Source organism: Balaenoptera physalus, assembly GCF_965194825.1.
Source record: "Balaenoptera physalus genome assembly, chromosome: 19".
Taxonomy (NCBI): domain Eukaryota; kingdom Metazoa; phylum Chordata; class Mammalia; order Artiodactyla; family Balaenopteridae; genus Balaenoptera; species Balaenoptera physalus.
In genome coordinates this window covers 65,054,065-65,076,638 of record NC_138900.1, presented here as the reverse complement: position 1 = coordinate 65,076,638, position 22,574 = coordinate 65,054,065, and the positions used below count along the sequence as shown (strand labels likewise).

General features: G+C 53.7%; 1 protein-coding gene across 7 annotated transcripts; it reads right to left on the bottom strand.

Annotated features, from left to right (window-relative positions):
- Window positions 1-868: 868 nt before the first annotated feature.
- IRF8 (interferon regulatory factor 8) lies at window positions 869-22,530 on the bottom strand. 7 transcript variants are annotated; one of them, XM_082438443.1, is made up of 9 exons: window positions 22,452-22,530; window positions 18,713-18,887; window positions 13,017-13,200; window positions 10,469-10,557; window positions 9,022-9,127; window positions 7,900-7,950; window positions 3,074-3,460; window positions 2,306-2,421; window positions 869-1,765 (listed from the first exon to the last, which is right to left on the bottom strand). In XM_082438443.1, exons 2-9 carry the CDS (start codon window positions 18,884-18,886, stop codon window positions 1,589-1,591), a joined length of 1,284 nt encoding a protein of 427 aa, XP_082294569.1. In that variant the 5' UTR covers window position 18,887; window positions 22,452-22,530; the 3' UTR covers window positions 869-1,588. The 7 variants fall into 7 exon arrangements, with proteins under 7 accessions (XP_082294569.1, XP_082294571.1, XP_082294572.1 ...); XM_082438445.1 differs by having other exon boundaries at window positions 7,900-7,947; XM_082438446.1 differs by lacking the exon at window positions 22,452-22,530 and adding an exon at window positions 20,578-20,595.
- Window positions 22,531-22,574: the final 44 nt, after the last annotated feature.

Below are 22,574 nucleotides of genomic sequence, written 5' to 3'. Positions count from 1 at the left end.
CTCCCAATCCATCCCTCCCCCAGCCACCCCCTTGACAACCACAAGGTCTGTTCTCTGTGAATCGGTTTCTTTTTCAGATAGGTTCATTTGTGTTGTATCTTAGATGCCACATACAAGTGATATCATACGGTAGTTGTCTTTCTCTAACTAACTTCACTTAGTGTGATAATCTCTGGGTCCAGCTATGTTGCTGCAAATGGCATTATTTCATTCTTTTTTACGGCTGAGTAGTGTTCCAGTGTATATATGTACCACACCTTCTTTGTCTATTCCTCTGTTGATGGACATTTAGGTCACTTCCACGTGTTGGCTACTGTGAGTAGTGCTGCTATGAACATAGGGGTGCATGTAGCTTTTCGAATTATAGTTTTGACTGGATATATGCCCAGGAGTGGGATTGCTGGATCATATGGTAGCTCTATTTTTAGTTTTTTAAGGAACCTCCATACTGTCCTCCACAGTGGCTGCACCAGTTCACGTTCCCTGCAGTTGGCAGTGTGGGAGGGTTCCCTTTTCTCCACACTGAGTGGGGTCATCCCTGACTGCAAGGAGTACTGGGGCTAGGGGACCAGCGTAGTGGTGAGAAGCTGACATATCTCACCCAGTGTTCCCCAATCCACTCCAGCTGCCCTCCCATGTTCCACATCGCTGGCCCACGAATGGGTTGACTGAATCAAAGCCACGATCAAAAAGCTGGTGCCATCCACAATTATTTTTTGAACTTGTGGTTTATATCCTGCCCACTTTATAAAAAAAAAAAAAAAAGATTCAAGGCAGTTTACAATAGGACAATTAACTTAAAAAGGGCAATTAAAAGTACAAATATTTTAAAAACAGGTCAAAACCATTTAGAACGAAGAAGAGAGAGGTATGTCAGATGATTTAATTACAGAAATGAAAAAATAAATTTAGCTCTAGGCTTCCTGGCAACAAAGGCCCAAAAGGAAAGTTTTCATTGTCTGAAGATGAAAACACACCAGTTCACCTGGCAATGGAAATGCTCTCCTGGCACCAAATTCTAGGAAGACAGTGCGTTCTTCTAAAAACCCAAGAGTTTTGCTTTCACTTATTAAAGGAAGGCTGGTATCCAGGTGTCTTTAAATCTTATTAACATGCTTAAAAGAAGACACTTCACTGAATCAAGCATATGAAATCATAACTCTATAGCTCTAACCAAAGTTAAAAACAAAATTGATCTTCTACTCCAGATTTCTGTTCTGGAAACAGCTATTTGCTAATAAAATTGAACGCCAGGTCTTTGGAAATATCAAGTATCTCCAAATACTGAAAGAATCATAGCAACTAATGGTAATTAGGGGAGAATGCAGGAAATAAATGTTTTAATCACAAGTTACAGTTACAGCCTCCAGAGCATTTGGTGCGAGTTTCGATGCTTACATCTGAACGGTAGAAGTGGGGCACAGCTCTCTTTCCCTGTCAAGTCCTCAGAGGACGCCCTTACTAAATGAAGAGCAGGGGAAAGCCTCCCACCCCAGGTCGGAGGGATCCACACCCTTAAATAATTACGACAGTAATTGTAATAATGAAATTCTAGATGTGGGCGGGGCGGGGCGCCCGAGAGAGAGATTTAAACTGTGATCTGTTGGTTTTCTCTGAAAAAAGGTCTCTGGTGTGAGGCACAAATATCTGGAAACATGCGGAAGACCTGGTCTGGCGGGGGCTCCTCGGGAGCCTGCATCATGGAGCCGGCGCTGCAGCTCTTCCCAGCCTCTTCCACCAGCTGTCGGACGTAGAGCTGCTCGATCTGGAGGGACATGCACCACAAGGTCAGAGATGGAGGTGGGGAGTGAGGTGGGCCTCTCTGATTACCCGGCTCCAGAGCCATCCATCAGAACCTCCAGGCCTCCAATGAATGAACGAGCAAGCAGTCTTCCTGCAAAGACTCCTATGTATACTCTCCCAGTAGCGCTCCAGTCTGGCGAGCCAGGGTCCAGAATTCCACCAATTAGAGTTCATTTCTTTGACTAGAGTTAAACAAGGGCTGGCAAAGCCCTAATCTGTCAACTTAGACCTTAAGACAACTGAACAGGGGGACTCTTTCTGAAAAGGAGGTTTTGAGTTTTAAAAAACGAACTAAACAAAAGGAGTGGAAACAACGTGGACTGTGGGAGTCCTGGAACATGAGACGATATAGTTCAGGGATGAAAAGAGTCTCCTTCCCACACCTGAAGCGCTCGTCCAGGCCTGCACACGGGTGGAGCCCCCCGGGCCCTGCTGCCTGGTCCCCAGCCAGACGTGCAGGCTGCAAGGTCTGGACGCGAGCCCTGAAGCCGCCAGTTCTCACCTGCACGAGAATGAGCTTGGAGCGCAAGGGGGTCATATCTGGAAACTCCTCTCCGAAGCACAGCACCACCCTGCTGTCGGGAAGCCGGCTCTGGCTGTTGTAGAACTGCTGCAGCTCTGGAGGGACACCAGCGCAGGGGAAGGTGTTTGCGAATCCTGGCCTTGCGACCCCCTTGGCCAGGTGGACTCGGGGCTTTCGCACCTGAGCTCGTCCCCCTTCGCAGGGCCCCTTCTCCAGAAAGCCCCCGGGAGTTCTCTGGCCAGCAGCCTCAGGGGACCAGAGTGACTGATTTCACACGTCCCGACCTTCCAGGAGGAACTCCCGGGCGTGGGATCCTAGCCACACGCCTCCCAGGATGACGGCAGCCTCGGGCAGCGCTCCTGTGCGGGCGTGCACAAGGTCACTATCTCAGGACGTGGACACGGCTGCCCGGGGACCTTGCCAAGATGCAGATTCTGACCCCGCAGGCCCGAGCTGGGGCCTGAGACTCTGTGTCTGTAACCAGGGCCCGGGGACAGCCCACAACGACGTGGCAAGGCGCTAAGTTCCTTAATCCTCCAACAGCTGCGCAAGGAAAGAACCGCATAGGCGCCCCCTCTGCGGGCACCCCCTCCAGACGCCGGGAGTCAGGCAGGGAGGGGCCTGGGTGGCTCCGGGAGAACGGGCAGGGTTCAAACGCAGGGCCGCCCCGCTGCCCCCTGGCTGGGGCCTCTCCTCCGCGGGCCACCCCTGGACGCACAGGCGGGAGGGAGGCGGGTCGGGACTGACCTCGGAAGAACTGGCTGGTGTCGAAGACCTTGACCACCTCGTCGCGCTCCAGCTTGTTGGGGCCGCCCCTGCCCGCCGCGGCGTTGCCGCTGTAGAACACGCGGCCCTGGCACAGCCGCTTGACCAGCACGCCCTGCCGGCTGCTGTGCAGGAGGACGCCGCGCTCCAGGTGCCCGAACAGCTTCCGTGTCACCTGCCGCTGCCGCTCACTGGGGATGGCGTCGGCCGGCGGGAAGCGCACCAGCTCCAGGCCCTCGGGCCCACACAGCTTGCCGCCGGGCAGGCCGGGCTGGCCCAGGGACAGGCGGCAGCCCTCGGGGCACGTGGTGGTGGTCTGGCCCACCAGCTTGCCCCCGTAGTAGAAGCTGATGACCATCTGGGAGAAGGCTGTGGGGAGACGGGGTCAGGTCAGGGGCTGCGGGAGAAGGGGCCCCGGTCCCTTCTGTGCCAACATGGCCGGAGCCTGCCTTTCTCCCAAGGGGGGACGGCTTAACCCTGGGACTCCTCGGCATTCTGGGCAAGTTCACGGTTTTTATAAGCATGACTAAATACACAGAATCACTAAGGAAGCCAATGATTCAAAATAGTAAAAATTGCTGGAGTGTCCTCCCTCCTTCTGGGGATGGTCTCGTAACTGCTGTAATTTACAAGTCACGGTTGAGGGTAAACGATGTTGTGACAACTTAAATTCTTAGGAAAATAACTCCATCTCACAGGCCCTGCTCTACCACTATCTATCATGTATACAACATACAATTTATACTAGATGTATAAACACATATATACACACGCACATATATGAATGTACATATATATGTACACACGCAAACACACGCAGTACTGCCTACGTTCATAATGGAAAGAAATGCTAGATTTGATTTCCAGGTTAGTGAAAACAAAGATGTAATCTTTTTTCTGACAAATCCACAGTCGCCTTGGGGTTCCCTGAATTTCCAATTAAGAATCTCTCCAAAACCTTTCATCCAAACCTGTTCTCAGGAAGAAGTCTGAAAAGTACTCAGATTAAGGCAATGTTTCCCAAAATGTGCTACACATAAGATGATTGGGGGGGGCGGGGGGAGACAGCATTAAATAAATGAAAAGATTATTCCATTTTCAATATTCTCTCCATCTCTGATCAAAGAAAGCCCTAGTTTGGTGCTGATGGACCCTTAATACGTAATTCTGACAGACAACCTCCCTTTCAAACGAGGCAGAGCACTTGAGCCTCTGAGCCTTGGGTGGGGGTAATATAATGGCCAGAATTTCTGAACAGTGTGTCTGGTTTCCACTGACTTTGCTTTGGCCTCTGAGTTCCTACTTACAGCAAGTGGCATTGGTTCCACCTTTACAGGCAATGATAGATGGTCCCCATTTAAATTAAACTTAATTTTTTAAAAGTGAAACTTCGAGAAAAGTCAGACATTAATAATAGTCCAGGCGGTACCCAGGTATGAAAACCAACCGCGAAGGTGGGGCTCACGTGACTACTGTTTGTTTGGGAACCTCTAAACTAAGGTGGGAGTGAAGACAACAGGGAGTCCAGGGACACCCCCAGCGGGACCTGCATCTTAATACCTTAAGCTACAAGACGTACACGCACTACCAACGAGCTTGGTGAGTTCAGGGCACCTTCCAAGTGCCCGAGACCCGCCGAGGGCTGCCTCTGGAGCCACACGGGCTGTGAGTGGCCCAACTCCATGGTGCCCCCGAGAGCTGTGCAGGGCCCCACCTGCCCCACCATCAGGGGCGGCCCTGCGAGCAGCCACCTGCCCGGCCGGGGTTAACGTGCCGCGCACTCCCGATTCCTCGGACCCTCCCACTGGGCTCCGCTCAAACGGCGAGACGCCCTGCTCCATTTTCTCCCACGTCGGAGTTCAGTGGCGTTCCCGAATCATGCGGGGTTGTGGGTTGGGGCTTCAGGTGGTCCAGTCCAACTCGTTTCCTTGACATTTGGGGAAACTGAGGCCCGGGGGGGGCTCAGCGGCACCCGCATCCCAGCCCACGTCTCATCCCCCGCTCACCGCCCTCCCCACGTGCCGTGTCTGCACCACCTAACGCTCCACGCTCCGCTCCCTACACTCCGGAGCAATTCTGACCTTTGTCCCAAATGAAGAAATGCTCCAGATTGACTCTGTCACCGCTCTGCCCCTCCGCCCTGTCATCGCCCAGGCCTTATCTCATGCCAGCGCCTCTCGGCCGTGTGAACGGCCGCTGCACAGGTGCTCCAGACAGGCCCAGGAGGGCTGTGCAAGCGGCCCCTGCTGAGGGGTGGCGCGGGCTGGGAAGGCCTGAGCAAGGACACACAGCCGCTCCAGCCGAGCGGTGGAGGCCCCGGAGGAGAAGCGCCTCAGCCCGGCCACCGGCAACCCCGTCCTGCGCCCGGTTTAGCCACTCGCCCACCGAGGACAGCCCTGCTGGGGGACAGTCTGACCACGGTGGCGGCTCAGCACAGATGCCAGGGGCACGGACTCTGGAGCCTGGCCACCTGGCGTGTGGCCCCAGCTGGGTGGCCCGGGCAGCGGCTCCACCACTCCGAGCCTCAGTCTCCCCATCAGCAAAGTGGAGACAATGGCCCCACCCCCGGGCAGCTGTGAGAACTGTGTGAGCTCGCATTTGTGCCCGGCGCGTGTAAGCACCGTGTAAGTGACGGTTGAATAAACTGGGATGACAGGACAAAAGACGAGCTGCGTGGAAGAGACCCCTGAAGTTGTGTCCCATCCCCGGTCTCACAGCCGTACCTGGTGCTGAGCCCAGCGGCTGGGATCCGTTAGCATACTGAGTCCTCACAGCGACCCCCTTGAGGGGGAGACTAGTCACAACTACCCCATTTTCCAGGTAAGGAAACCGGGGCATAGACAAGTGAAGGCGCTCGCCCTGACGACGCGACTGCCAAGTTGGGGGCCTGGACCCAGCCCTCCCCAGCAGGCCAGCTCCATGCCTGCCACTCCTGCCACTCTGACAGTTCCAGACGATGCCCTTGAGCCTAGTCACTTCCACGACACAGTCGAGAACACGCTGGCGGCCTGAGGCGCGTGTGGGTCCGCCAGCACAGTGGGGTGCTGTCAACACGTGTCTGTTGCCAGCGTCTTACATGGGATGTTTCACATAAAAATCCAGACCTCTGGTTTCTCTACAGTAAATGGGGAAAGCGAGGCTGGCTGGGTCTGCGGGTCCAAGGGCAGCGCAGTGGGCAAGGGGCTCCACTTTGCCACACTCCCTACCGCTCCCTGGCGCCTTTCACGTGTCCGCTTCACTCACTGCCTCCTGCCTGCAGGGTTAAGAACAGGGAACCCTTGACAGCTTATTCACCTAGTGGGGTGTGTGTGAACGGAACAGAGGGACCAAAGTCCACAACTTCTACAAGAACGTTTCAGGACTTTCTCGGCATGAGGCAGTGGCTGTGAGTCTCCTCACACGCTGGGTGCTGAGAAGCTCTGGAACAACCCAGGAAACTTCCTCCCTAAACTGTCTTTGCTCACCCAGATGCCGCAGCCCTGTGCCCAGCTACTCTTCTGCCCCCAGAAGGCATCAGTCAGCAGACTCCCCGGGCCACGGCCCCGTGACCCAGGCATAAACTGGTCTCAACAACAGGCTCGCACCAGATGCCTGGGTTTGAACCCTGCACCCCGCTTCCCAGCTGTGGGACCTCGGGCCAGCAATTTAACCTCAAAGCCTGTTTCCTCTTCTGTGAAGCCGGAGTTCTAACAGCCCCCAGCTCGCAGGGCTGCCGTGCAATGGATAAGAGCTCTGAGAACAGGAGGGTTGTTTTCTTTATAATCTTCTGGCCTGGGTGAGACCTGGCTCCACCCACCCCCCAAATATACCCATCCCGTGAGGGCCTTGGTCGAGACACTGCTCCCTGAGCCCCGTTTCCTCCGCTACACCAGGAGGCCTGAAGCCCGCAGCCCTAACGTCCTGTGGTCCATCTTGATGAGTCAAGCTGCTCGCTTCTCACAGAACTAGGCAGCTACTGGGGAAGACACCGCCTTCCTCTGCCCTGAAGATGCCACCAATGAGCCTGAATGTAAATTCCAGAATCCCCGGCAAAACTAGACAACCATGTGGCACAGGCCACCTCTGCCCGCAAGGGACAGGGGCACAGACAGAACAGACCAGCTCGGCGGCCCACAAGCTGCATGACCCAGGGTTTCTGAGCCTGTGCAGTGGGAACAGTAACGGCACCTGCCTAGAGGTGGTGCCGTAATGAGATGAGGCCATGAAAGTCTCAGCACGGATCCTGGCACCCAACCAGCACCATCTTCACCACCAGCACCACCACCGTCATCATCAACACCATCACCACTGTCGTCGTCATCATTGTTATTAGTAGCCTTATCGCTACAAGCTTGGGTGTGGGAGAGGGTATGTCAGTAAAGGAAACTGACCCCAGTAACACTGACCAATTACGTCCCTACCAGCAAGTTGTAACAATACCCCGTTAGAACCTCACGGCACCCTGCTGCGGTGGCTGTCACCACTGTCCCTACCTTACAGGGCAGGAGCCTTTAGTTCAGAATGGTTCAGCTCCTCCACCTGGGGTCGCACAGAGCGGGGCCTTGAGCGTGTCTGTGCCCACGCTCTTTCTCCTGCATATCTGCACCCAGAAAGAACTCTTTGGATCTGTCTGTTAGTCCAACCCAAAAAGAAGCTCAAGACCGCCACTTGCTCGCAAGCCAAACAGTGAGAAGGAGGAATCGGGCTCCCAACTTCCGACACCAGATCGCGCTCGTCCACAACCCTCGTGGGCCCCCACGGGTCCTGAGAGCTTTGTCTTCAAAGAGCTCGCCTGGCCCGCCCCCAGCCCGCCCCGCGCCCCTCCGTACCTGCGTGGTGCGCGTCGTAGGTGCTGTACCCTGGCACCAGCGGCAGGCCTGCTGGAGAGAGACAAAAGCAGCTTCAGACCCAGCCAGACCCCCAGCCGTGTGCGGGAACCCAGTCTCCTTAGGAGCCGCACGTGCGTGCTCCTGAGGCCCCGCCGCAGGCTTCCGCCGCGTTCAGGGTGTTCCCTCCCGGCACAGCGACCCTCGTTTCATAAAGCCAGACCTCAACCCGACCGGCGGGCAGGGGGCGGAGCCTTCCCCTGTGCTGTGGGATCTCTGATCGTGTGTCGGCGTGACACCACGGGGCCACACTTCCTTCCCGCCCCAGGGTCTGCTGCTGGAATACCCTGGACTGCGGCCCCGCACCCAGGCCTTGCCCCGGAGGGGAGCCCGGAGCCCAGCGAGTGTTCCCGGTCGCGTTGCCGCAGCAGAGGGATTCGGGGCGACATCGTCCCCCAGCAGCCTGGCCAACTGTGAGGCCGCTACCTCCCGGTCTCCCACAGGGGACGGTGGGGCAAAGAGGCGAGGGAGGAGGCAAAGACGCTCGTGCCCCAGGAGGGAGGGTTGTTTCAAGGGGCGGGGGAATCAGAAGCTAAGAAAAGGGCGAAGGCCTCGCTTGTCCTCACGACCCTGGGGGCAGGTCCTGGTGTCTCCATTTTATAGTCAAGTAAACTGAGGCTCGAATAAGATATGCAACTTCCTGGCACGGGATTCGAATCCAGGGCTCCGAGCTCTCCCCATCTCAGATGCCCTCAGCTATCCTTGGCTCTCAGGGGTCCTCATGTCACAAGACTGTCCTAACGGACCTACAAGCCCCGCTGCATCTTCCCTCTGGTCTCCCGCCCCTCCGTCCGCCCTTCCCAGGAGCACAGGGGCGCGCCACCGCCTACGGGAAGGACACTGTGCCTCCAGGGGACAGTGGCAAGTGGGGCGCAAAGGCGTGGCCGGGCTGCGCCCTCGGGGCCGGAAGCCACGCCAGCTCTCTGGGCTCAGTCACCTTCAGGAAAATAGGGATCACGGTGGCCTCCCCGCCCACCCCGCCCCAAGCAGAAAGGAGTGAAGGCCGGTAGCCATGGGAACACCTCTGGCCCCCCACCACCCGCAGTGCGGGGCCCCCGCCCTCACCTGCGCTGGGCTGCTGCATCCACCAGTCTGGGAGGAGCTGACTCCTGCAGGCCTCGGGCGGGGAGGGGCTCCTTTTGACCATCCCCATGTAATCGTCCACGGGAGGCTGGGGCAGGGGCGAGAGAGGAGAGCGGTGCTGTCACTGGGCTTCCAGACTTAACTAAAACCACGCTGTCATCTCTATCGCACGAGATGAAGCAAAGTTTCACTCTGCATCTTCAAAGATCCAAGACAATAAATCCACCAGGCTGAGCGGTCAAACCACGAGACCGAATCACTAGCCTCGCGGGGCCCCTCATGTGTTTACTGGCCTTTTACATGGAAGTGCCTATTGCAAAACCGAATGGCCAGGTCACCCAGCTGCCCTAACGCCCTGGGGAAGCACACGGTGACCTTAGACACAGTCTCCCGCGCTCCAGCCAATCTCACTCCACGCGCCACGTCTAGACTTTCCATCTCTGACCCAGTCCTTAAAGGAGGCTGGCAAACCCAGCGAGAAAACGTTTGGAGACCTGCTCTCGCTGGGATCCTCACGTGCCAACGCAAGTATCTCTCTTAGCTGAGTTGGCTGGAAAGCCTTGTATGGAAAACGGGACATCACTGGCAAGAAATGAAGCCAGGAATTCACTGGGTCTGCTGCCAGAGCCCACCCAGAGACTTAACAGCTGCCATCTGCAGGAAAGCCAGGCAGCCCAGAGGAGGCTACATCTTGTTATCTACATTCTCTCCCTCAAAGCACTCCAAAGGATTCTGTTATTGCCATGTGAGTGTTGAGAAGAATCTGTATAGCACCCACACTCCCTTTTGCAAGGCTGTGCGGAATAATTTTAGCTAGGCAATGTCGGCCTTGCAACGTGCACAAAAACATAGCTATGAAGCTAAAGGTAGCTAAAATTAGTCTTCAAAAACGCACGTGTTTTGCCTAAGGAGACCCCATTAAGCCTTCACTTACAGCCTATGAACTATGAGCTTGTGTACAATTCTAATAAGCCTGGTTGTACGGCTTTCCAACCCATCAAGGACTAAGAGCTGCATATTAGTAACCAGTGCGAGAGCTGTATGATAATCCACATCACGACGACAACCCCAAGCAGCAAAGAACGTTTACTTTTTCACTACAGCCCGCCTAAAAAGGCAAGGGAATATATGGTGCCATTCAAAATGTTTAAAATATGACAAGTTTGGAGCTTGAGGGAACTTCACTGCTGCAGAGCAGGCAGCTCGGCCCCAGCCCTCGGGATGAAGGACAGGCTGTAAGCTGCAGGGGGCTGACCAGCGGTTCGAGGCTGGCCTCGCGAGGATGGCAGGTCCTCACGCCCCATCCCTGAGCGAGCGAGAGCCCGCGGCCCCGGATGCCTCGGCAGAGCATTCGGGATGGCGCTGCTCTCCACCGAACACGCGCAGCTTCTGTCGGGGCCGGACCTCTGGAAACGCTGCCGCCACTCACCTCCTTGATCAGCTCGTCGATTTCGGAGCGACCGCACTCCATCTCTGTGGCTTCACTAATGCAGCCGGGAGCCACCACGCCTAATTTGCCTACGGAAAACCGGACAAGCGCATGACAACCAGCACTGAGGCATCACAACCATCGTCAGGGCCACAGTCAGTGCTTTTTCTTAAGGCTAGGCTGAAGGAAACAGAAGCCAATGTGCGTCTTCATTGGTTTGGGAAAGGCCTAGAAACCTTTTTCCCGCGCTGCTTCAGTCATCTGGTCAGCAGGCACAAGAGAAGTCGGCTGCTGCTGTGTCCAGCACTCAGAGGACCAAGGCAGCACTTTGGTATCTTCCTTCTATTTGCTGAGATCTAAGATGAACTCAAATCAGATCTACTCTACAACCGACAGAGGTTAGAGTTACAAGCTAGGGCATCTGACACGCAAAGATTTCCTGACAAGATGTGTTTGCAGGTTGGAGTCTTTTTTTTAAAGTTAATGGGCAGGAAATCTCATTTTGGCCTTTCCCAATAGACATGTGTGCATCTGTGCACGCACGTGGCGCACCATAAAGGCTCGCGGATGCCCAGGCTGGAACCCGCCTGCGGCAGGAACCGTCTAAAGGCACACGAGCGTTCCCACGACAAGCACTCTGGACTGGCTAGTTTCTTCCCCCCTCTCAGGCCTCTTCCCCAGCCAGAAACTCACCTCATTACATTTATCCATGTGAGATGTATTATGACCAACAAACACTCGTTTGCTGGAATTCATCGGTCCCAATCATCTGCAGAATTGACCCACTGTTTCATCCGGACTGAATATTGATTTGATTTTGATTTGAAAAAATCACTCAGAAGCTGCTGATGGGGGCAGCAGGGGGCAGGTGGGGCACCCCCAGAGTAGCCAGCAAACCACTGAGGTACAGAGGAGAGTGCGCCCACCTAGACATTATGCAAATGCGAGGCTTCTCTGCCCCCTGAGAACCGCTGCTTCTGTAACATCCACCCCTGCAGGTGATGCAGGCTGCGCTCCGAGCTATAAACAAGCCAGGGTAACCTGCCCGTTCAAGCTTGGCTGACCCTGTGGGTGGGAGGGTTAAGAGAAACTTCTCTATTCCTTCAAGTCACAATTTATTATACTTTGTGATGATGAAAAATTTATCCAAAACTGGAAGTCAGACGGCAACAGAGCACCCCAGAGTATTAGCTAAGAGGTGTCCCCCTAAGGCCATCTGATTCTCCATGGGGAAGGTCAGTTTGTTTGACTTCCTACTGATTATCCATTAGGGTTCAGACTCAGTAGAGTTAGGTATTAATTCACAGACAACTAAGCTACAAATGATCACTAGAGAACATCACCCCCAACCATGGTTGTGTTGCCCGGGCAGGACACGCACAGGTTCGGCTCAGCCTTCTGCCTTTCACTGACCGTGCGCACCTGCGTCGCACGTTCTGTGAAGCAATCTTAGACGACGGCACGCTGGTGCCCTCGTTAATGAGTTAGACAACTCTCCGACCCAGGCTCACCATTTATTTCCGAGAGTCACGATTTTAACTTTTTAAAAATTACGTACCAACATTTTCAACCTCCCTGCAGTGGGAAGAGCCCCCTCAGAAACTCAGAATTCCTGCCCAGCCCTAGGCAGTTCTCAAGGGTTCTATTTTCTTCCCAGCATTACTGGACGACTGACTAAGCGGCTATGGAGGAAAGGATGCTGTGCCAAGATTCTAACTGCTACATCAAATGGCTAAGAAAGTCAACCTGTTGGAAGAATGTTTTTAACTCGGGGTGGTAATTAGGTTTCATCTCCTGGGCCAGCTCTAATCTGTAGCAGCTGCAGAGCACAGCACTTTGAAAACGCCTCAGGCCAGATTTGAGCTCAACACATCCTGATCGATTAGTGAAGTCTGACCAGAGCAGAGTGTGGACATTAGGGCGGGGGGGAGGCGATGTGAGGCAGGTTTTTGCTATCCTGCTTTAATCTCCTCACAACTGCTTTCCTGGGATTTTACAGCGGGAGGAGACTTCAGGACTTATCACATCTGGGGGTTCCCAAACAACGGCCAGGATCTAGTATCTAGAAGCATATCCGATCTCCAGCAATGAAGCCAACAGCGCGCCATCTGCAAGTTCATTCAAGAACTCTGCCCTCAACCCCTATCAGCCATCCCTTCTTTGTCCGCCTTATTTTCTCCTGGCCTGCTCTGCAAGCTGCTAGAAAACAAAAGGAATCCCTCATCGGCACTGTTTGGGGAGCCTTGCTCCCGTCCAAGCCCGTGGCTGCGCCCCAGGGAGGCCCCAGCACTCGCCCCTGGTCCAACAGGCAGCGAGCAGCAGTGCCAGCTGCCACCCCGTCTCCCGCCCCTTCCTCCCGTCCGCTGCCTCTCAACTGGAAGCTGCCACAGTCAGCAGATGGTGGGTGAGGTCAGCGGAAGGAGACCTCAACCTCTGCTGACGTAAAGGAGAGAACTATCTGTTTAGCTGGACCCCGTGGGCGGCGACTCGAACCCCAGACCCAGGCGGCCTCCGTTGGGCCAAGTGCCCATAAAGAAAGGATACTTACATTTTTGCTCCTCCTCGGGGACGATTCGGTAAACTTTATACGGTTCAGAAATGTCCAGCTGGGACCGGTCTGTCACTTCCTCAAAATCCGGGCTCTTGTTCAAAGCACAGCGTAACCTCGTCTTCCATGTGGCCGGCTCGGCCTTGTCCCCTTCCTTAAACTTCCCTTTAAAAACGGCCCAGGCCTGAAGGAAGACAAGAAAACCCATGAAGGGCCACGGGCAGGACCTGCTCTGCTGGCCCTCCTGAAGGTCCTCAGTCCAGGATTTCAGGGCTCAGAGACCCCAAGCAGACCACTTCCTCTGACAGAAGTGAAAAGACCCAGGTCGGGGGGAGGGCGTTCCGGAACTCGAACCCAGGCCCAAGGACGGACACACACACACACACACACACACACACACACACACACACACACACACACACACACACACACCACACACACACACACACACACACACACACACACACACACACACACACACACACACACACACACACACACACACACACACACACACACACACACACACACACACACACACACACACACACATCTTGGCTCTGCCCCCTGCAAATCCTCCCCTGGACCAGAGGGCCGGGAAGAGCCCGAGGTCAAGTAGAACAAAGAGGAAGCTTCACATGGTTTCACTAGAATGTTCAAAACAAAGAGCAATTTGTTGCTTTTTCAAATCAACCTCTAGCTAAAATTTAGCGTGAAAAGGGAACATTTGCAAAAAAGTCTGAATGCGGTCATCCACTGCCCTGCTACTTTTAACAGCAATTTTGTTTTGCATTTTGGCATTTATTCTAACCTTCCCCACCCCCTTCTCCCCTACCGCTCCCCAGGGTACTGTTTAAAATGCAAAGAAATGTTTTCCCTCTCTGTGGGTTTTTTTACAGCTCCATTTTCTGACCTCTCCAAACCTTAGAATCTGAACTAGGACCAGAAATTCAAAGCTGGAAACTTTTAAGTCAAAATGTAAAATGGGGCAGTATTTAAAAAAAAAAAATTAAAAACGTGGATGGGCACAGTTTTTAGATTTCAAAATTGGAATACAGACACACCAATCAGGAGGTCACTACTGTCAGGTGAAAATAACGTTTGGTGTCAGGCAAAATCAGACATGTCTTCCAGCCTAAAATAATAGGAGATCTGGAGGGAATTCTCAACCCTCACCCGGGAAAATGAAATTCTAAGAGCTGACTTTCCCAAGGTGACCCAGTCTGGGATTAAAAACCAGCTGTTCTGACTTTCAACCCAAGGAATTTCTACTTCAGCAAGCAGCAGGCAGGTGTTCCCCAGCTTAATGCATGTACCGATCCCCTGGGAAGCTCGTTAAGATAGGGATTCCTGGGCCCTGCCCCTCAAGAGTCTCCTTGGGTACCTGTGGGTTAGGTCTGGGAACCCGTATCTTTAGCCAACATCCCAGTGATTCTGACTTAGGTGGCCAGGAACTCCATAACACCTTGAGTCAGATTCCCATTTAAAATAGTTCTGGTAGGGCTTCCCTGGTGGTGCAGTGGTTAAGAATCCACCTGCCAATGCAGGGGACACAGGTTCGAGCCCTGGTCCGGGAAGATCCCACATGCCGCAGAGCAACTAAGCCCGTGCTCCACAGCTACTGAGCCTGCGCTCTAGAGCCCGTGAGCCACAACTACTGAAGCCCGCGTGCCACAACTACTGAAGCCCACATGCCTAGAGCCTGTGCTCCGCAACAAGAGAAGCCACCGCAATGAGAAGCCCACGCACCGCAACGAAGAGTAGCCCCCGCTCGCCTCAACTAGAGAAAGGCCGCGCGCAGCAACGAAGACCCAACGCAGCCAAATAAATAAATAAATAAAATTTATAAAATCGGCCTGGCTTGTTCCCCTGATGTAAGACAAGTTCAGTGCCTGTAGCATCCCCTCTCCCCGCTGTGACACCCAGAACATCTCCAGACACTACCAAGTGTCCCCTAAGGAAGTACTATCATGACTCACACACACCCTCATTTGAGAACCACTGAGCTGGTAATCCACGTTACCAACGGGCATGGAAGAGCGTGGATTTGGGGGCCATGTTAGACCAGCTGGGGTGTATCCAGAGCTGCACAGCCCACGGGGCACTGCCGTGGGCAGCCGTCCATTCAAAGCTCACACTCACCCCATCAGGAAAGCCCGATCCAAAGAGCAGAGCAGGGCCCCGCAGTCGGGACGTGCACCAGGCTGCATCGGGCGCCCCACCGCCAGCCTGCCCCGAGCCCTTGCAGGGCTCTCTGGCCAGCTCGCAAATACCAGCTTACCTGGGTGATCTCTCAGGACTCTTCAAGAGCAAATGCGAGACAGAACAGAGTGATCTGAGGCCATCAGCAGCCACGCAGCGGCTCAGAATATACCGGAACCTACGTCTCCCCTGTCCGTGTGCTGCTCTGCGCTCGTCAGCAGCCTGCGTTAAACCCGGGACCACCGGCTCTTCCCCATTTAACATTATTGACTCATAGAGAACAGATTTGTGGTTGCCAAGGGGGAGGGATGATCGGGAGTTTGGGATTAGCAGATGCAAACTATTAAATACAGACTGGATAAGGAACAAGGCCCTACTGTAGAGCACAGGGAACTATATTCAATTTCCTGTGATAAACCAGAATGGAAAAGAATATAAAAATATATATATATGTATAACTGAGTCACTTTGCTGTGCAGCAGAAATTAACACAACATTGTAAGTCAACTACACTTCAATAAAATTTAAAAACAACAGAAAACAAAAAACATTACTGTCTCATCTTGTGCTTTAAAAGTCAAATGTGATTTTTTTCCTCGAAGGCCTAGTGAATTTGAAATATCTGCTACTAAGTAAGTTCTAATTTATTCAGCCCTGTCACAAAGCCTGGTCAATGGCAGAACAATTAACGAGTCATAACCCTCAGTTAACTAGATCTTCCCCCTCAACTTTATGAAAAGGAGGCAAAATACTTTTTTAAGAATAAATATGAGCTGATATCAGGGCCTCATCAGTACAGTCAGGGATAATACAAAATGAACTAATGTCTTTTTCAATCTCCCGTCTCTGGTCCACACCACGAAGCTGACCTCACAATGACACCTGCAGACAATGAAGGATTCTCTGGTATAAGTGGCTTCTTACGATCCCTGACTAAGGCAGGAAAGCAGGCTCATTTTTTTTTTTTTTTCTCTTAACTCATAAATTTTTGAAAGGTTTTCTTTGAATGTTTGAAACAAAAGGTTCTCTACTTAAACAGAAAATCCTCAAGATGGCTCAAGGCCTGACTGTTGGCTTCTTCCAACAGCAGAGCTCTGTCGGTGGACATGGCAGAGACGTGCCCCTTGGTGGATGGAAGTGAGCACCACGTGGGGACGGGCCAGACGGGTCCTTCCACCATGTGCGTGTCCACCAGCCCAGGCTGTCGCCCTTCGGGTGGCCGCCCAGCTCTGGGTGGGCGCCCGGTCTCCCTCCCGCCCCCATTCCTGCCGAGATTGTAGACTCATTTCAGATTGCCACACTGAGGGACTGCGTAATCAACGGAAACATTGGGAATCTTGCACATTTTTCTCAACGCTGTTGAAACGGCCATGAAGAACATTGCATAAGATGTATAAATCTGGGGCTCTATTTCATTACCCCCCAGAGCAGAGCGGGAGCAGGGTGAATGGAGAGGCCTGCATCTCCGCCGGTAAGCCACAAGCAGGGCCGTGCAGCCACTGGTCCCGCCCCCAGCCCCCTCCTGAAGCAGTTTTACTGATGGTCAGCCTCCAACTGTGCCCTCAGCACCCCCACGCCTCCGCTTCAATCTGTTCATCCTGGCCACGGTCCGCTCCTAGCAGGGTTCTCAGTGGGGAGGGGGCATCTGGCAACGTCAGGGGCATTTCTGGTTGTCACAGTGGGGCAGAGGGTGCTACCGGCATCTAGAAGGTCAAGGCCAGGATGACGCTAACATCCTCTGAGGTGCACAAGACGGACCCACACAAGGAACAATCTGGCCCCAGGTGGCGGAGCCCTGGCTTACAGCCATCTGTGATCTAGAATTCCCAATTGACTGGCTGCACCTTGGGCAATATTAAAATTTAGATGGAGCCATTCCCAAGAGAAATTCACTGTGATGCCAAAGGCAAAAAGCTTCTCCAAGAGAGGAATCCACGATGCCACCAAGGAGGAGAAAGGAGGCATGAGCAGTGCCCAGGCTCCCGACCTGGGGTCCCTGAAGGGAAGAAACCTGCCGGATGGATGTCCAGGCCACGAGGGCCCCCTTGAAGGTGAGCGCAGAACGTCCGCACGCGCCCACTTTTCTTGGAGGGGCAGGCAACTGGCATCAGATTGTCAAAGAGCTCTGTGACCCGGGTTACACAGTAACAGAAGTGCTAAGACGTGCAGCCCCCCTGCAAACACCAGGCAGAGACGTGAAGGACTGAAATGCCTCATGAGCCAGCTCTGACCTCTCAGCGCTCTGCTCCGGGGCCAAGGTACAATCTCTGTCATTTTGGTTGTGTCGGGGACAGTCATCCCGGCTAAGGGTCCAGTGCTGCACTGGGGTCCTGCAGGCCTTTGCTCCCCTCACTCATGCGCGCCTGGGGTCTGGCTCTGCCCGCCCCCCACCCTGCTCAGCCTCCTGGCTCCTCCCCTCACTCACTCTCCACCCTCCGGACTCTGGCCCCCAAATGCCCACACAACAAGCACATATGGCAGCAGTTTGCAACCCAGGTTCTGAGTCGGATCACCTCTGACATGTCTGTTTGCAAACATGGAGGCCTGGGCTCACCTTGGACCTAGGGCTCCAAATCTCCCAAGGGGTGGAGCCCACACTTCTGTGGCCCTGATGACCGACGGGGGATCCTGTTGAGCCGGCTGGGCCGCAGAGCTGGGATGCCCTGGCTCTTCTGCCTGAATCTAGGTGATGGGTATGGCTAGGGGTTGGGAGCCTGGGCTCACGGCTGGGATGCCTGGGTTCAAACACTGCCTCCATCATCCAAGAGCTGGGAGATCTTGGACAAGTCACTTCTCCTCTTGGAGCCTCTACAGAACAAGGACAGGAACGGCACCTACTGCATAGGATTGTGTGGGAGGAAAACAAATAAAACACATGGGGCTGGGCCTGGCACAGAGCAAACTCTCAGTCAGCGCTGCTGTCTCAGTGCACGTGGTGGAACTAACTACACAGCAGCTCGCTCCATGCTTGGGGTACTGATGATTCTCAAGGGAAGTGGGCTAGTTTTAGACACCGGCTGCAGGTTCAGGACACCCACATGACCTGGCCCCAGAAGTGATGACAGATGGTGTCTCTCTCATCTGAGCTGACCCTACACTGCCAAGCAGAAGTAGCAACTCTGAAAGAATGAAGAATTAAACCTTTCCTAGAATTCTAAATGGAATTTAGGGGGCAGCCCGGGGGAAAAGGTCTCAGTCTAAAAGAAGTATTTTCTCTCTGTGTTTGCCAGTCCTCATGCAAAAGAAATGGTAGCGCAAGGGAAGAAAGTGCCCTCGGTTTCCCTCATCAGAAAATGCCAACAATATACAACTAACCTGGAATGGGGTTAAATCGTATAACAGGTGTAAAATCACCTACTATATTTTTTGAGACACATTCGGCACTCATTTGTTTTAAGAAAAATTGGATTAACTTTCAAGCAAATAAGAAAGACAGCAATCACTCCACAGCTCCCCCAGGAGCTCACGAGGTGGCAGGGAGGCCAAGCCACTACCTTGAAGATGGAGGCGTCCACTTCCTGGTTGTAATCCTGTTTGCCAGCGTGTTTCCAAGGGATCCGGAACATGCTCTTCTCGTCGTTCTCCCAGATCAACCCTGGGTACATGGTGCTATCGATCTGCTCAATCAGCCACTGCCGCAGCCGCCGGCCGCCGTTGCGGTCACACATCCTTGGAAAGAGAAAACATAGCCTGTGAAATTACAAACACTGTCTAATTACTCACAGCACCCCAGGTACTCAACAGCCAAGAATTGCTAACAGGAAAATCAGAGGATCACAACACAGGTGCCGGCTTGGGGGAAACCCACGGATCCAGGAACTCTGGGCCACCTGCTGTGAGAAGACAATGCCGGGCTTCCAGGACCTCCAACCCTGAATGGAAACTGAAAGCTCACTGGGAAATCTGCAGCTGTGCGTCAGAGATGTGGCCCCAACTAAGGCTCTGGCTGTGCTCTTTCCAGCTTTCACCCCCTGTTCTGTTTCACGCAAACACAGCCGCATCTGAGAGCGTCACTCATCGTTCCATTTTTAGCAGGAGATGGGGGAAATCACTTTCACCTTTTCAGGTGCCCTCAATGAGCAGTCGATCGCTCTGAGAGCCAATTCCATGACTTAATGCCCCACCGGACCAGCATGCGTGAGCAAATATGACATTTGTGCTCTCCGAGAAACAAGAAATCCTCAAGGCTATCCCTTCTAGATTGCCCCTTCACAGCTGCTTTGGGAATGGGACCAAGCTGGGGTCCCATTCAAGTCTCACCATCTCTCAGCCGGGTGAGCCTGGATCGTCATTTAACCTCGGAGTGTCAGCGACGCTGGCTGCCACACCAGGATAACTGCAGATACCGGGCGTTGTCACGGTGAGGACTCAGACGACATATACAGAGCACCTCACACACTGCCTGGACCTGAGAAGCTTCTCTTTAAATAACACACGTTGTTACTACTGTCCCAACGTGCCTCCTCAGGAACTCTTATGACCAACTGGGAGATAGAGGACAAGAGTGAGGAAAACAACTGCAGTGACAGAACAGAGCAGAGCTAGCCTCTCCCAGAATGCACCAGAATCTGGGGGCCTCACCACCCCGGGCGCCCAAAGACACCCTTGGGAAGAACATTCTAGCCAGAGCAGGCAGCTTTCCCAACAGCACAGAGAAAGAGAGCACGACCGTACCGTGTCGACTCACAGCCCACGTTTACAAGAACAGGGTGGAAATCCCCTAGGCGGTTGGACAGACGCCCACCCAAAAAAAAACAGCATTTCAATTCTTCCGATTAAAATGTGACCTCTTCGGGCCAACAAATTTGAAACAATCAGCAGTGACAAGACATAACATCCCTAAGAACATGGTCACATCCAGAGCCATCCTGGTCCATAAAGCAAAAAGTGTGTGTGTGTTTTGGACACTCCAGCCACCCCGCAGATGGCTATGCGGTCAGAGAAGGGGTCCAGGTCCCAGGTAGGAGGAGGTGAGGGCCCATGAGCGCCACCTGTAACTTTTTCATCCAGTTAACTCCAGTTGCCCGTTTGTGGATTCAAAAGGAGTGAAGCGTGTGAAATGGGAACCGGACTTCGATTTGGAAACTGTAGACCCCAGCGAAGGCTTTTCTCTAACTAGACCTTGGGAAAGTCACTTGACCATCTCTCTGAGGCTCTCCTCATCGGCAAAGTGCATGGATCTCAAAGTCCCAGAATTTGAAAACAGTCCCTCGTGTTTATAAACTGGAAGGGACAGGTTTGGGAGGGATACCTGGTGAGAGAGATGAAACGACACCACCACGCACCCCAGAAAATAACTTAGCAGGGCAGAGATTCCCACAGGGCTTTCCTGGAGGAAAGATGGAGCATCTCCCCTCACCTGAGGAAGGAGCTGTGTGGAGGAGGGCCAAAGGGACCGGAACACAAAAGAAGGCTGGTGTCTGCGGATCTGTCGATTAAATGAAATGTTCCCGCTTGTTAGCATTTTGCTCACCCCCTTAGTACAAAGTTCATAAACTGGAGTCCATGCTCCAGGAGCCTCCTGAAATAAAAAGCAAAGTTTTGTTTGTACGGGCATTTTGCTAGAAAGTGGGTCAACACCTTCTCATCAGGATTTCTAATGGACTCATAACCCCCAAACTGTTAAGGACGAATCTTGTGGTGATTTATAAGAAAAAGAAAAAGAAAAAAAAAAAGTAAGAGAATGGCATTGAGAGGAAGAGTGAGTCACAGAACATGAAAATATTCTAGAAATCATCTAATCCAGCCCCCGCTTCGTTCAAAAGACAAAAATCTGAGGCCCAGAGAGGCATCCCGACCCCCAAGGCCCCCAGCAGGATCTCATTTTACTCACCCTGCAGAGAAAAGCCACGGTTAAGTGAGAGGATCTCAGCATATGGACAGCTCACCTAAACTGTCACCGCAAGCCCCCCTCCAAGATTCTAAGTGGCGTTAAAAGCCTAAGATTCTTTTACAGTATGATCCATAACAATTTACTGAACACTAACAAAATTCCACCAAATACAGAGCCACGAAACATTTATAAGCCCAGTCACATGTTTAAAACTTCCTCTTCCTCGATTTTTAGGTAATAATTCTCTTTATGGCCAAGTCCTATCTGGAGCTAATCTGCATCCCTATAAATCAGCCGGGGATCAGGCTTCCCAGGCAGGAGGTGATAAGAGGCTGCCCGGGGCCCACCCAACCCGGATTCCAGGAAGGGCCTGACAGGTGGTGCAGGTGCAGGACTCACCTTCCCCACGTCTCTCAGGGCGCCTGGTCATTTGCCCTGGACACTCATAAGAGCAAAAGCACAAAAGCCATTTCTCCTCCTGGTCCCAATCTTGCTGAAACACCTAAACCTCTCCCAATTCTCTGGAGAGGAAACTGCCATAATCCAAAAGGACTGTCATTTAAGGGCTGGCTCCTAACTTGGCTTTCAAAAAAAGTGGGTTACATCCCGCATACGTTGGGGGGTAGTTTAAACTCTGGAAAATCCAGTCTCTAGTTTCCATTCACAAAGCACTTCACCGCCCTGGGTAAGGAGCACCACCTCACCTTAGAAAAGTCTGCCCTTTGCCCTGGGGCTCACGTTACACCAAAATGCTCTTTTAGCTGTGAGCCCTAAGCAGACTTTCTTGCCAGGAACGACCGGGCTATTATGGAAGCAAAAGACCTCCAACCGCACTCAGGAGTCTTACTTGTCATCGATCAGAATTAAAAACTCCAGCCCGCCCCGTCACAATCTAACCCCACCAGCGCGGCTGTACAAGGGGCAGTTTCACAGTTATGACTCCAGCCCTGTTCCAAGAGTAGGATTTGAGCGGGAAAGGAGAAGGTCTTACAACAAGGGGGTCAATATTTCCCTGCATTGTACGGGCCATTCTACAGTTTTCCATGCCAACCAGATTTTAAGAAAAACGAGATTATTTTAAAGCAACAGCCAATCTCTGGGAGCAGCCACACCTGGATGCTCGGTTCGGATTCAGGAGAAAACGAGGACAGAGAAAGCAGACCAAGACTGCACGGCCGCTGCCTCCACGCCAGCCGACGTCCGCGCCCCCGGCCCGGGCTCCCAGCCCACCGCCTACCTGCGCCGCCTCCCGCCGTCCGCGCCCCAGGCCCCGGACCCACCTGCGCCGCCCGCCGCCGCCCGCGCCCCAGGCCGACCTGCGCCGGCGCCCGCCGTCTGCGCCCAGGCCCAGGACCCCCAGGCCGCCACCCGCGCCCCCGGTGCTCCAGCCCGCCGCCCACCTGCGCCGCCGCCAGCCGTCGGCCGCCGCCCGCGTTCCCACGCCCGCCGCCGAGCTCCGGAGATGCGCCGCGGCCCCGGGCGCCCGCGCTAATTTAAGGCCGGGGGCGGGCCCGGCGCGCAGA

Excerpts from the sequence above, each read along its gene's own strand:
- IRF8 (XM_082438440.1), bottom strand. The coding sequence starts at position 17,979 with ATGATGGAGGCAGTGTTTGAACCCAGGCATCCCAGCCGTGAGCCCAGG. Across the intron at positions 10,558-13,016 it reads CCCCGAGGAGGAGCAAAAAT|GCAAATTAGGCGTGGTGGCT; the intron begins GTAAGTATCCTT and ends GGTTTTCCGTAG. Across the intron at positions 3,461-7,899 it reads CTACGACGCGCACCACGCAG|CCTTCTCCCAGATGGTCATC; the intron begins GTACGGAGGGGC and ends GTCTCCCCACAG.